This window comes from Armigeres subalbatus, chromosome 1 (genome assembly GCF_024139115.2).
Source record: "Armigeres subalbatus isolate Guangzhou_Male chromosome 1, GZ_Asu_2, whole genome shotgun sequence".
Taxonomy (NCBI): domain Eukaryota; kingdom Metazoa; phylum Arthropoda; class Insecta; order Diptera; family Culicidae; genus Armigeres; species Armigeres subalbatus.
In genome coordinates, this window is record NC_085139.1 from 211,717,527 (window position 1) to 211,731,708 (window position 14,182).

Below are 14,182 nucleotides of genomic sequence, written 5' to 3' on the forward strand. Positions count from 1 at the left end.
TATCGCTTAATTTATACAACTTTCACTGTAACGTTTCAGATCATTTACGATCTATTAAACTCTTTCCGTCCTAGTTTTGTCTCCGTTCGTCGTTCCGTATGTCTTCTTCTCAAATTCAATTATTAAAGCATCCTACAATCGTACTATCGTAATGTTTGTGTGAAGCTTATCTATAAATTAGATTTAGTTTATTTTTTATTTATTTAATTACAGTTGATCCGCGCTGTGCAAACCTCTTTTCCCTTAATCACATAGCTACGGAACATTTTACAATTTTATTTAGCGATGGGAAAAGAGCTCCCACAATTGATGATTCTTTGTCTCTGTTTTGATTTCTGGATCAGTATTTCTCATTCGGTTCAATATATTTCATATACATTAGAAAAGTATGGGTCAATTGGGGAGCGTCCACCTCGGGATGACGCATACAGCCGCTATAAATCCCATTAAATAATTTAATTCCTTCATTCAGGAGGAGAGAAGGGAAAAGGCCTAGATTCCTCAAATTCGACTGTACAAAAAATTGGGTGCAGTTATGTATGAGCCATTTCGTTCCGGATGGCGTCCCCAGGATCCCCTTAAATTTTCACTTATTGTTACAATGCTCACCGCATACGTAACAATGTCTTTCCGTCCATGTGTCTATTTGTTTTTTCTTATGACATCGTGTTGTCCGGTTCCTGTTCTGCTGGCTGTCGCTGTTGCTGCTGACTGCCGTTGGAAGTCAGTTTGCGCTTCAACTCCGGCGAGACGTAGCGGAATCGAGATTTGTCATAGGTTTGCGGTGCTGATGGTTGCGGCGGGGGTAGCATTGCCCCTGTCATCGTTGCCACCCCGGCGCTGGCGCTGCTCGTCATAGCTGTCGTCGTTGTACGTGTCGGATTGTTGTTGTTGTTACTGCTATTCTGGCCGTCCTTTGTCCATACTAGGTTAGGGTGTTTGGTGCGAGTAATCGTAACAGTAGAAGTAGCGACATTGTTCGGTACTGAAGTTGCTGCTGGTGAGGCGGCTTGGTGGTGTCTGGTGGCTCCTACCGGGGCACGGTACGTCTTGCGGCGCGGAGTTTCCTCCGGGCGGCCTGCTGCTGTGTTTGACCAGGTATACTTGTGGCGCTGATGTTCATAGATAAAAACATAAATCGGTTAATATTGTGGAGTGTATACGATTCTAGAAAAATACAAAAAGGAAAATCGCAGTCATGCTTTCAACACGCAAGGCAAATTTTATAACTTAGGAGAGTGCTTGATTTTAGAATATTCACAATGATGCAATCTATTGTGATGACTCCATATGTTACCACATAATACTCTATGATAAATGCCTTTAAAAAGGCACCATTACGGGGCCACCTGTTCTGATGACGCACTACAACTTGTTTCACACAGCTGTGTGAAAAAATATGGTCTCCAACATAAAATAAGCGAGAACGAAGCATTTTTCGTAGCCTCTCGGTGGGGAATGGCTTTCGATTCCAAATCAGTTTTTCGCACTTGTACCTAAGTTCGATAAACTTGTTTTCATGGCTTGTTATTATTCACAGAAGTTTTTGTCTCTCTTTTATTGCCACTCGTTATCTATTGCGAGCGATTTCACAAACCCTGCTTTTCACTCTTCTGGAAATTTGATGTCTGCAAGAAATATTTTTTGTTCGCTATATTTATTAAAATTAGCATTGCGAGTTAAAGCGTACTCTTGCCTTCCCACGACTTTTTACAAAGATTTCAACAGGAAGAAATCACCTTTGAGAGAAATGCTAGAACAAAAATTATTTATCATAACTGAACTTAGTGGAAACGAAAACGATATATAAATCAATAGTTACTTGATAAAATTATTAAGTTTTTTAGAGTGATTCAGTTCCATTCTAAATTTTAGACCACTATTCTAGTTGTGGAGCAAAATAGAGCAAACTCGATGGTTTCTCCGTGTTGCTGAAAATGAAGCATTCGATAAAATGACGAACTTTTCGTTATTCCACCTCGCGTTTTCAAGGGCACTACATAGGGGCAGTAGGGGCAATATGAACATACGGGGCAATATGAGCCACCCTCATTTTGAGCTTATTGACAAGTTTTATCATGTAAAAGTTATATGATCTTTAAGAGGATGCTCCACATATGCATCAACGTGAAAACCGCATTAAAATTCAATTCAAACATGAAAATACACTTGAAAATGTAAATTTTCGCTGCATAGGCAAAATTATTATAAGATTTCAAGTTTATAAATAAGGTTTTGACACAAAACTGATTAAAATACAGGTCAAAAATACACCACAATCAAAAGATATATTAAAATTGAATATTGTGCACACATGTTTATATTGATACAAATCTGAATTTATCATAAAACTTTTTTTTTCCCAAAACCAGTCTCTATGGGGCAATATGGGCATACCTGCATAGAACAAGATATCTGGCCTTAAAATGCGAACAAGTTCAAATTTCAGTAGTCAAATACAAGAATATTATCATATATGTAAGATTCATTACGGAAAAATTACAACAGCGCATTACTGCGATAGAAACAGAAAAAATGACCATTGACCAATTGAAATGTGGCTGTTCAAACGGTGAAGAGTGGCAAATCAGTTCAGTCCGCTGTTGTGCAGTTTTTTCATTTTATTTGGTATGGAATACTCACAACTGTTGTAGGAATATCATATTCTTCCATTTTACGATACTTTTTTCGCGTAAATAAAGGTTTTGGAAGGATGGCCCATACTGCCCCAAATGGTGGCTCATATTGCCCCGTATAGTCGGGAACACACATTGAAATCAATACATTTTCAAAAGTGCATTCCAACAATTTCCAAACGCATTTTTCGTCATTCATCGACGTAATATGAAAGGTAAAATTCTCTAGTATAAGTCAACTACATTTGAACAGTGTTTTCTTGAGCTTTTCAGCGCTTTTCGGAACGATTTCCTTAGATGGCCCATATTGCCCCGATCACCCCTATGCCTCAACATAAAAACCGCATTAAAATTCAATTCGTACATGAAAATACACTTGAAAATGTAAATTTCCTCTGCATAGGCAAAATTATTATAAGATTTGAAGTTTATAAATAAGGTTCTTACAAAAAACTGATTAAAATACAGGTCAAAAATGCAACACAATCAAAAGATCTATTATATTTGAATATTTTGCACACATGTTTGTACTGATACAAATCTGAATTTATCACAAAACTTTTTTTTTTCCAAAACCATGTCTCCATGGGGCAATATGGGCAATAGAGCAAGATATCAGGCCTTAATATGCGAACAAGTTCTTATTTCATTTGCCAAATACAAGAATATTATCATCTATGTTAGATTCATGACGGAAAAATGAGAACACCACATTACTGCGATCGGAACAGAAAAAATGACCATCGATCAATTGAAATGTGACTGTTCAAACGGTGAAGAGTGGCAAACTGGTTCAGTCGGCTGTTGTGCGGTTTAATAATTTTATTTGGTATGGAATACTCTAAACTGTTGTAGGAATATCATATTCTTCCATATTACCCCACTTTTCTCTCCCAAAAAATAGTTTTGGAAGGGTGGCCCATACTGCCCCAAATGGTGGCTCATATGTATTGCCCCGTATAGTCGGGAACACACATCAAAATCAATACATTTTCAAAAGTACATTCCAACAATTTCCAAATGCTTTTTTTATCATTCATCGACATAATATGAAAGATAACACTCCCTAGTATAAGTCAACTACATTTGAACGATGATTTTTCGAGCTTTTTAGCGCTTTTCGGAACGATTCATTTAGGTGGCCCATATTGCCCCGATCACCCCTATTATCAAAACTGAAGCGACTGTCCTGACGCAGCAAAGCAAAATAAAAAGATGAAAGTTATCGTTGCATCTTTGTTGAGATTGGTGCCTCCGAAAATGCGAGGCAAAATGTATTTGGATTCTGGACAATTTCATCAAATCTCGTAATTCATTCGTGGTACAAATCTGCAAGGAATAGAATTTTGACAATTGAATAATATAAAAAATGAATCTAGAACAGCTGCTGGGAAAATGAATGTTTCAGATTCATATTCATAATGACAGAACAATTTGAAGCATATTGCCAATTTAGCTATTAAAATCATTCGAAAATACAAAATGAAACAAATGAAAATCACTTCAGCAATTCACTTCACAAAATTCATTCTAGCCATATCGTGCTTCCAAAATTACCAGCTGGTTTTGTAAAAATATGCAAAAAACTCTGATTAATCCACCTAGCAGTGTTAGTGCCTTTCTCGTGCAAAAAAATACTAAAAAAATATGAGTGAGTAAGCGTGTTTTGCGCATAGAAAATAGTATTTTGGTCATTACTTTTGATCCCATAGTCCAATCTGGCCAATTTTCAATAGCAAACAATGGGACAGGATTCTCAGTCGAATGGAACTTGTTGCGATTAATTCGACCAATGCTAAGTTCCAAAAGTGTGTCTTCAAAATTTTGTACACATACACACACACATACATACATACACACATACATACATACACACATACATACATACACACAAACAGACATCACCTCAATTCGTCGAGCTGAGTCGATTGGTATATAACACTATGGGTCTCCGAGCCTTCTATAAAAAGTTTGGTTTTGGAGTGATCATATAGCCTTTACGTACATAACATATGTGTAACTTGGGCTCAAAAAGATGTACCCAAGTACAGATTCAGAGGTGGTATAGAGAACATCGTAATGTCAAAAGCATTATACTAGTTCACTAATATTACGCGCCAAAATGATACCAAGCTTGCCGCCTGTTCCAGCACGTGGTATCGGTTGTTGTTTATTTTTCATGCACTATGGAACCAACTAGGTAAAAAACAAATTCGTCTAAAATGCATTTTCGTTTGTTCAAGCATCTTAATTCAATTACCAAATATAACTTTTCGAAGCTACTTGCGCCCGGATATGCTAAATAGTTTCTTATTCATCACCCGAATGAAAGAACTAAACGGGACATGTCTAAATAGTTGGAAATTCATGAAAATCTTCGAGCACAAATTATAGCTTTTTCATCCCTGTAGTGCTTTGCTGCTGGCTGGTGACGACGATTGTGGCTAATGAAAGAGACAGTGAATATTAAAAAGAATTTCAGTAACGAAAAAACAATCGAATGTGGTAGCTGCTACTCACTAGCGAAACATCTCATCAGAAAACAAACCATGCGCTCCTTGATGGCAATAAAGTTGCTTGCGTTAGTGTGAGAATGCAACATCGTATGGAGGTGAGGAGTGAGGAGGTGGATCTGTTGTTTATGTCTAGATAGGTGTGGGTCGATGTGCTTTACTACAGGTGTGGGCCAAACCCTCAAGTAGTATTTGTGCAACGAAAATTCGCTCTTTTGAGAGAGAAACTCTCAGCTGGGTTGCCGAAGGCGACCGAATGTGAAGTCACGTCTGGCATACTCAGTATAATTTTAAAAGACGTGACATTTGGTTACATTATTTTGCCGACTACTACAGACTTAGAGGACTTTGGCCCACACCTTTACTGAAGCACATCGGGTGTGGGTAGTGGCGCCTCAAATTTTGACAGCTTCTTGAAGAGAGGAACTTTGCGATGCCAGCGCCTTCACGAGGTTGCCACTTGTGTTTCGTTTTAATACGACCGTTAAAGTTCTTACAAACGATTGAAAACGGAGTTGTATGTCTGTTCTCTGTGTTATAATGCGTTTTCCGACTCTTCACCAAAAAATGTAACGTACTTTGTTTTGATTTGTTTTACGTAAAATCTTATTTTTAAAAACCTTTCATTTATTTTTGTTGTCCCCTATTTATCTGCTTGCAAGGCAGTGGCAACTAGGGAGCGGGACCATTTGGGAAGCACCCCCTATTGCCGTCTGCAACCTTAATAACTCGACCGCGTTCCGACCAAATGGCTTGATTTTTTGTACATTTGGTACATTTGGTTGGAATGCGGTCGAGTTATTAAGGTTGCGGACGGGAATAGGGGGTGCTGCCCAAATGGTTCTGTACCCTATATTTCCCCCAATTTTTCAATATTTCTGAACTGTTAAATGTATAACAAACATACATTTGAGTTTAATACCAAGTAAACATTGTGTCTATGGCATCGAGAACTGACAAAATCTGAGCCAAATGAACATTGTTGTTATAATGCCTGATTCTCTCAAAATTGCACGCGGCTTACCCTTCAGGAAACGAACCGCCGCGCTTTCTGCACCCCGTTTATTTGATTCTTATGGGTGAATAACATTGAGATGTATCGTTTGGCACGGCCGTACCTTTCGACAGTCATTCGCCGCGTGAAGTTTTGTGCATTACAAAAGCCGCGCAGTGTATTATATACCCAGAAAATCTGACAATAGGTCAGTAGACCAACAGGTCTACTGCACTTTTGTTTTAGTGAAATAAAAAGTGCCGAAAAGTGCCATCAATTGCAAAGCCATGTACAAGCTCCAACATTTTACGCTACGGCAAGTGCTGGCCGCGTTTACGAAATTTGCAGCGTCGAATCGAAACATATGATCACCAAACGTCCAAACCGTACATCACCAGTACACTGGCATTGCATTGTGGGCTACGACAAATCAGATCATGGGAGAAAATTACTCAGAAGCTTGATTTAAAAAGCTGCAAGATGTGCTGATTTTTTTTATCGGAAAATCCAGATCCTCGCAACCACTCCTGATAATGCTCCAAAAGCAGTTTCTACTGAAGATCGTCCGTAAATTCATCCAAGAAAGTCCTGAAAATCTTCCAGAAATTGATCCTGGAAATCGTCTACAAGTTCCTTCTGAAAATTCCAATCCTTCAAGTGGAGTCCAACATGTAAAACTTCAAAGTTTCAATTGAAAATTCAGCAGGAGCTCAACTCGAAGATCCTCCAGGAAGTTTCAACTGAAAAATTCCCAGAAGTTACCAATAAAAGTTTCGCCGGTTCTGCATGGAATTCCTCCAGCCAATCCTGGACGCCAGTTTCAAACTTCTCTGTAAAATTGTATTGCCGTCTCTTTTTTTCTCACAGAAATCTCACTCATTATTTGTAAAAGTGGGACTACTCGAAATTTGAGTAGGGGGAAAGACGGCTTTGGCATGTTTTGTTCTATTATTGTCAGGGGGGTTTTTGTCGACCAAATTTTATGAAATTTGGCCCCAATATTCTTTGATAAGCAAAGGATGTTTAGGCCAAATTTGAGCATAGTCAGTCATTAAACACCCCCGTACCAATAATAGTACAAAACCTGCCAAAGCCGTCATCCCCCCTAGTTCCATTTTTACGAAAAATGAGAGATTTCGGTGAGATACAAAGAGACGGTAGGGTCAAAGACCAGTTTCGAGTAATTCCGAATATGTTTCCTGCCGATTTGTGTTATGACACGTAATGTTACCGAACAACAATGTGGGTTGCAGTGTTTAATTCGTATTTTCTGCGTAGAAGACAATACCGCAACTATAACCAACAATAATTATCGGATCATTTCTCGCGTAACATATGATTACGGCTTATAAACCAAAACCATGATTTTTCATTTTCTAGCATAAACGATTGCTTTGTAAATGATTCTTTATCGTAGGTGAAACTCCGTACTTAATAATTCTTAAAAAAAACACATTTATTGCTATTTTGAGTGAACGTCTCATGAACAATTTGCACCATAGTGGTTTTTAAGTCCTTTGTTGGCGTCCTTAACTACCATGCGGAATGTTTGCTTTGGTTTTTAGGCCGTTCACTATATATTGTTTATTTAGAAAAAACTAGCTTCAAGTTTTTTCAAAATGTTTATTCTTACTAGGTTTTTGATATGTCGCATAGCAGAACTACTCTGGCTAACAAATCTAAACAAATCCGATGGTGTTACTAGCTTTGAGCAAACGGCTTAAAAACCAGACATGTTGCCGGTAATGCGAGTAAACGGCGCGACTTTTGTTTTAGCTGAAATTTTGAAGATTTCGAATAGTTTTACAATTAATCTTTATCTGCTGTTATAATATAACCATTTACGTATGGCATTGACATGGTTTTTGCATTGAATTGAGCTTCTACTTCAATAAATGAATTGAATTACTTATAGAAAACTTGAACCTCATTTTTCTCGGTTCAGCATTGTTGGTTTTTCAGCCCTAATCATATGTTGCTCGAGATTGCCCTATTACTATTTTACTCAGTCTCTGAGTAGTTTGAAACGGGCGTGTACTGAAATTACTCCAAATATTCCTCTTTCGGGTTTCCCTTCGGAAATTCTTCCTGAAATTCATTAACGAAACCATTCGAAAATACTTGCAATAAATCATCTAGAATTTTTCTCTTCCTTAAAAAAAAACATCCGGAAGGTCTTTCAGGAATTCCTCCGAAAGTTCTTCCAGGAATTCCCCTGGAAAAAAAATCCGGAAGAATTCTTGAATGAACTTCTCGAGGAATTTCCAGAATAACTCCTGAATAACTTACGGAGGAGCTCCAGGAGGATCTCCAAAAGAATGCCTGGAGGAACCTCCGAAAAAATCCTAGAGGAGCTACAGAAAGTATCCCAGAAGGATTTTGTGGAGGAATTCTTCCATAATATTTCCGTTCAAATCAAATTTTCCTGAGGAGTTTTACTGGAACAAATCTATAAGGAATTCCATGTAAAAAAAATGATGACAAATTTCATACAGATTCTGGATATTATTCCAGAAAGAATTTTCTTCGGTAATCTTCAAATATACTTTTCGAATAATTCTTAGCGGATTTCAGATGGTATTCCAAAACAAATTCCAAACCGTGACCTAGTTTAGGACACAATCTGTGGGGCAAATCCTGAATGAACTTCTGAATAATCTCCCAAACAATTTGCGAAAGTATTTTTATACTGAATCTGGAGAGCGAAATGAGAATCAGTTTGCTGAATATTGTTGCGACGAACGGTCGAGACTAGAAATCTCGTTCGGATCACGACAGTGCTGTACATCTTTATTTTGAATAAATAAAAAGTATTTCTAAACGATGTTGAGAAAGGAATAATATAATTTAAACAGAATGTTAACCTCATTGTGATATCATGGGATTTACCGTGGAAGGGTTTCCGTGAAAATTCGGAAAAATTTCTCGGGGAAATTTCGAACAATTCTTAGTGGAAATGTCAAGAAATATATCCTGTTATGGAAATTTTAAAGAATTTTCCGTGAAAATGTCGAAGAAGAAAATATGTTCAGTGGAAATACAAAAGAATTCTTATGGTTAAGAAATGGCTTTAGCAGAGCTTAGAAAGTATTTCGATGAAATTAGATATTCTTTCTTACGTTAGCGCATGTCGATCTCCACTCCCCCGTAGTAATCATTGCTATATTTTTTATATACATGACAATCCTAGAAACCTCAAAATTGAATGATATTACAGTTGGTTGAATTGATTCTCCATTTTATGGCAAATCAGTGGTTTGTGGTACTCACGAATTGTTTTTTTCAAATGAAATATGACAACTTCTCTATTTATAATTAGGTTATATGATGTGGAATGAACTGTTTACATGAAAACGCAAACCTACTTAAAATATCACACATTACAAAAACCAAAAACATTCAAATAAGGGATACAATCTGGGTTCGCCAGGCGTGTGATTACATGGTTAGCAGACTTTTAGAAAATTAACTTCTATTTACACAACAAATAAACCATCAGTAGTACATGGTGTTAATACTTACGCGAACGGATTCTGCTGCGGCATCGCGGTGGCACCAAACTGGAATGCCGTTGGGGCGGCCGCCACTGGCCGGGCTACATTACCAGCCTATGGATTGGGAGAGAGCAACCGATAATGATTCCGCGCGTAGGCAGTTGGGAGACAATAAGGTGGTACAAGGCGCAGAGATAGAGAAAGAAAGTAAAAGAAAACAAAAATACGAAAGTTCGAATTTGCATCTTACAGTAGATATTTCCTGCAAGGATCTAGTTTCGTCGGAACTGGACAGATATTCCGGTGAAACTGTTTGGAGGCATCTTTGAAAAAATAGTAAGAATAAACGCCAAGCAAAAATAGTGTAAAGTGCGTGAGAGATGGGTGGTGATGATGGAGAAGGGATACGGATGCAGTGTGTTGTTGGAAAATGTAGCCAATGGGAGCCGATTTTCATGGGTAACAATTGTGTAATAAGCCAAGTACAAGGTGAAATATGTAGCAAGCAGTACAGCAAAAGATGGAGGAACGATGAAATGCTTTCGAATACGGGATCATGTGAGAAGGTGCTGGCAGTAACAAAAACCAGAATTAGAAAACAGAAATCTTAAAAAGCGAGTGCGACATCTTACTCACCAAAAACTTTTGGAGTACAGCGTGGCCGTTGTCGATTGTACCGAAACATGGATAAGGCTACTTAAAATTAAACAAACACATATTCGGATACAGCAAAAGATATTGTTTTCTATAACACATACATCTATCTAAACATCATAAAAGGTGAAAATCATGAATACAGTGATATTCCAAGGGTAACATTTGTTGATCCAAATAGGCATGACTGGCTACAGCATTTGTAATATTTTTGAAGCATAGCCTCTGATTACGACCCAGTACCTATCTACGCTCAAAATTTCATTTTCATCATTTGATCACCAGCGATCATCATTTGTGATTACCCCCAAATCTGAACCAAACCAAACGAGCCCCACCAATGTGCCTATTCGTCGTGATGAAGTCTCGTTGTTGTTGTTGGTGCTTTCGGAGATAGGGTAGATCTACAAGTTATGGTTATAGAACCAGTTGTCGAATTAGTGCATTATACACATCATCATCACTGCAGAAGATCTGTAGACTGTTTTCGCTAAAGTTTGCTGTCCTTTTCACCGATGAATAGCTTACCGACAACAGAGTAACGCAGCGAACAATATTTCCCTACGGCCATGTACTAGGTATCATCGACATCAGCGAAGAGATGATCTCCTCCGCAGCATCAAAGCTAAAGTTGTCGATCAAACCTGGTCCCGACTTCCGAGGTGTTCCGTCCAATTTCCTGAAGAGACACATTTCCAGTTTGCAGAATCCGTTGCTCCTCCTGTTCCCACTTTCCTTATCCAGTGACATCTTTCCTTCATGTTGGAAGATTGCACAAATGTTTCCTGTGCACAAGAAAGGGAACAAACGTGACGTGGACAATTATCGAAGAATAACATCGCTGAGTGCAATATCAAAACAGTTTGAACTCGATGTGATAGACTATCGCCTTGCAGTCGCCGACCATTGCTACGACGTCATTGTTCTGGTTGAGACTTGGCTCAATGAGAACACGATTTCCAGCCAGGTGTTCGGTTCGGACTACGCAGTTTTTCGATGCGATCGTTGTCGTGACAATAGTCGTAAATCAACAGGTGGTGGAGTTTTGGGTGCTGCGAAAACCGGCTTGAATGCACGAATCGTTGCGAAAACCGCACGGGCGAGTATTAAGCAGATTTGGATGACAATCCAGCTTGGTGACCGTAATCTTTTTCTGTGCGTGCTGTCGTTGCACGAATCGTTGCGAAAACCGCACGAGCGAGTCTTAAGCAGATTTGGATGACAATCCAGCTTGGTGACAGTAATCTTTTTCTGTGCGTGCTGTATATTCCTCCTGATCGAACCCGGGACGTTGAATACGTTAATGCTCATTGTCAATCATTTTTTTCAATTATCGAAACGGCCAGCACAATCGACGAAATTATCGTGCTAGGGAACGCCGCAAATCTCTTGGAAATCTTCACCTACCAGTTGAAGAAATAGCCACTTCCACCCAAGAAACGTGTCGTCTATTCGCTGAAAAATTCTCCAGCGTATTTAACAATGAAACTGTAAGTGATAACCAAGCCACCCTCGCTACTATCAACGTGCCATTGATTGGACAAACGCTTGATACATTCGATGTGGATGCGGATGCAATTTCCAAGGCTGCATCTCAACTGAAATCATCGAACAGTCCCGAACAGTCCAGCATCGTTCTTGAAGAAACACATCTCCTGCTTATTAGTACCGCTTCAGCGTTTGTTTAGTTTCGTTATCCAGCGGCGCATTTTCATCCTGCTGGAAACACGCCCACATGTTTCCTGTACACAAAAAAAAAGCAGTAAGCGTGACTTTAACAATTACCGAGGCATAACTTCGCTGAGTGCGTTGTCGAAGCTCTTCGAGCTGATTATCATCTTGCATTGAAAACAACATCTCTGCTCAGATCAGCAGTGTTTTACTGCTGGACGTTCTTCAACGACCACCAATATATATTGTATGAAGTCCCTGTTTGGAGCCCGGCCTACAACAATGGATCTGATAGAGTAGAATCCATCCAGCGTTGCTTGCTTCGTTTCGCGCTTCGAAAGCTTCCTTGGGGGATCCGTTCCAGTTGCCGAGCTACGAGAGCAGATGTCGTTTAATAGATCTCGAGCTGCTCCGCACCAGAAGAGATACAGCAAGGGCAATGACGATTGCTGACACACTTCAGGGTCGAATTGATTGTGAAGTAATCTTGGAGCGATTTGATATTAAGGCTCAAATTACCGTCATCCAGCATTGACGAGAAAGACAGCCACGTGCTCGTACCACCCCCTAGTAGTAAAACCACCCACCGAGGAGAAAACGCAGTTTCCAGCTGGATGGGGGAAGTATGTTTGTTTCAAAACTACATCATCCAATAGCGCAGACATAATTATATCCGGTGGATGCTTTATGTGGTTGTATTTCGATTTCGTTAAAAAAAAAACTGCTTTTTGCAACATTTTTTCCCAAGAGGGGAAATCGACGATTTACTCTCGCGGTCTCTTACATATCTGGAACCGCTAAGAGAAAGCCGAATAGATTGTAGTGACATTTTGGAACAGATTAACATTAATGTACAGCCAAGAGCACTTCGAAGGCTTTCTTCTAACAAGTACTTGGACGAAAGCTTTCAAATATCAGCTGAGGGTATAAAAACGAATATTGGTGTTGAAATCACTCTGTTCGACTTGATCAAAGTAAAACTACACTGCGGTCCGCGGGCCGCACCTTTGTTTTGCCTTGATCATTTCATATGGAGTGAATTTAACACCAATATCCGTTTTATTACCCTCAGCAGATAGATATATTTGATAGCTTCCGACCAAGTGCTAATTTGTATGGTCAAAGCTCATTTTTATTGTGTGAGAAGCAAATTGACGAAAAAACGCTCAAAGTGCTGAACACCACTGATGTAGACCTTGAATAAAGAAAAAAACATGTTCTGATCAGTGAATCCATATCCATTTGACACGATAACACTTTTAATCTCCTCCAAAACAAGCAAAACACAATTGTAAAAGTTGATTTTGCCTTCCTTTGCACAAGTTGTCACAATAGTGTTCCCGTTATACATGCGTTCCTAATGTGGATTAAGCAATTTTTGGGACTAACACACATTTTAATGCAATCGTTAGAAGTATTGGGTACTGCTTGAAACTCTCTACCTATCCAAAAAATGTGCAAGCGTGAATGTGGTCAAATTAGTTGGGTCGTCTGACGATGGAATCAAAGGAAGAGAGCTCAGTGTAGCTTCGTTTTGTGCCACCACTATCGTCAGTTCTTCACACGAGTGACGAGAGGTTCCCGAGTAGAAGCTACGACTTCGAGCACAGCAGTTGGTATGTAGTAACTGTACGTATGATGTAAAACACCAAGAAAGAATACAAAAAAATAATATGCACCTTGGACATAAGCCCACCCCCAAAAAACAAAATCTTTAGAAGAATTTTTTTTTCAAAAAAAAAATTTCAGATAAACCTCCCCCCCCCCGACCATTTTATTTTGCTACGCCACTGCACCTTGCAGTGTCAATATCAAGTAATCTACAACGGTCTTCATATGCGGGAAGATGTCCCTCCATGGTAAGTACAGAAGTGCATAACGCACGAATCTACGCTGCACGGATTCGAGCCTTGAGATCCAGACGCTTTAATAAGCACAAAATTCAAGGGTAGAACGAACTAGAGAGCAGTACAGATAGTGTGACTTGAATGTCATGTCTTGATCCAGTACGACTCCTAAATCCTTATTCTGATTTACTCTCTCGAGGATAGTACCAGAGAAACAGTAGTCAATTACTATCGGCTTGTACTTCCGATGAAAGGAAATAGCATTACAGTTACAGCGTCAAAAGATTAACAGAACATCAGTTCGCCATTATTCGATCCACGCGCGATTGCAGTTCTTCACAGTCCTCGATGCTGTTGATGATCATAAAGATTT

At 39.1% G+C, this 14,182-nt stretch overlaps 1 protein-coding gene across 4 annotated transcripts in view; it reads right to left on the reverse strand.

The window, feature by feature from the left end:
• Positions 1 to 889: 889 nt before the first annotated feature.
• The window catches only part of LOC134205733 (nuclear pore complex protein Nup153), a 47,030-nt gene continuing 33,737 nt past the window's right edge, over positions 890 to 14,182 (reverse strand). For all 4 annotated transcript variants that reach the window (XM_062681289.1, XM_062681288.1, XM_062681291.1 and 1 more), the window contains 2 exons: positions 9,666 to 9,751; positions 890 to 1,112 (listed from right to left, as the gene is read on the reverse strand). In XM_062681289.1, the coding sequence (XP_062537273.1) occupies positions 1,031 to 1,112; positions 9,666 to 9,751 (168 nt within the window). In that variant the 3' untranslated portion in view covers positions 890 to 1,030. The remainder of the gene's footprint in view (positions 1,113 to 9,665; positions 9,752 to 14,182) is intronic.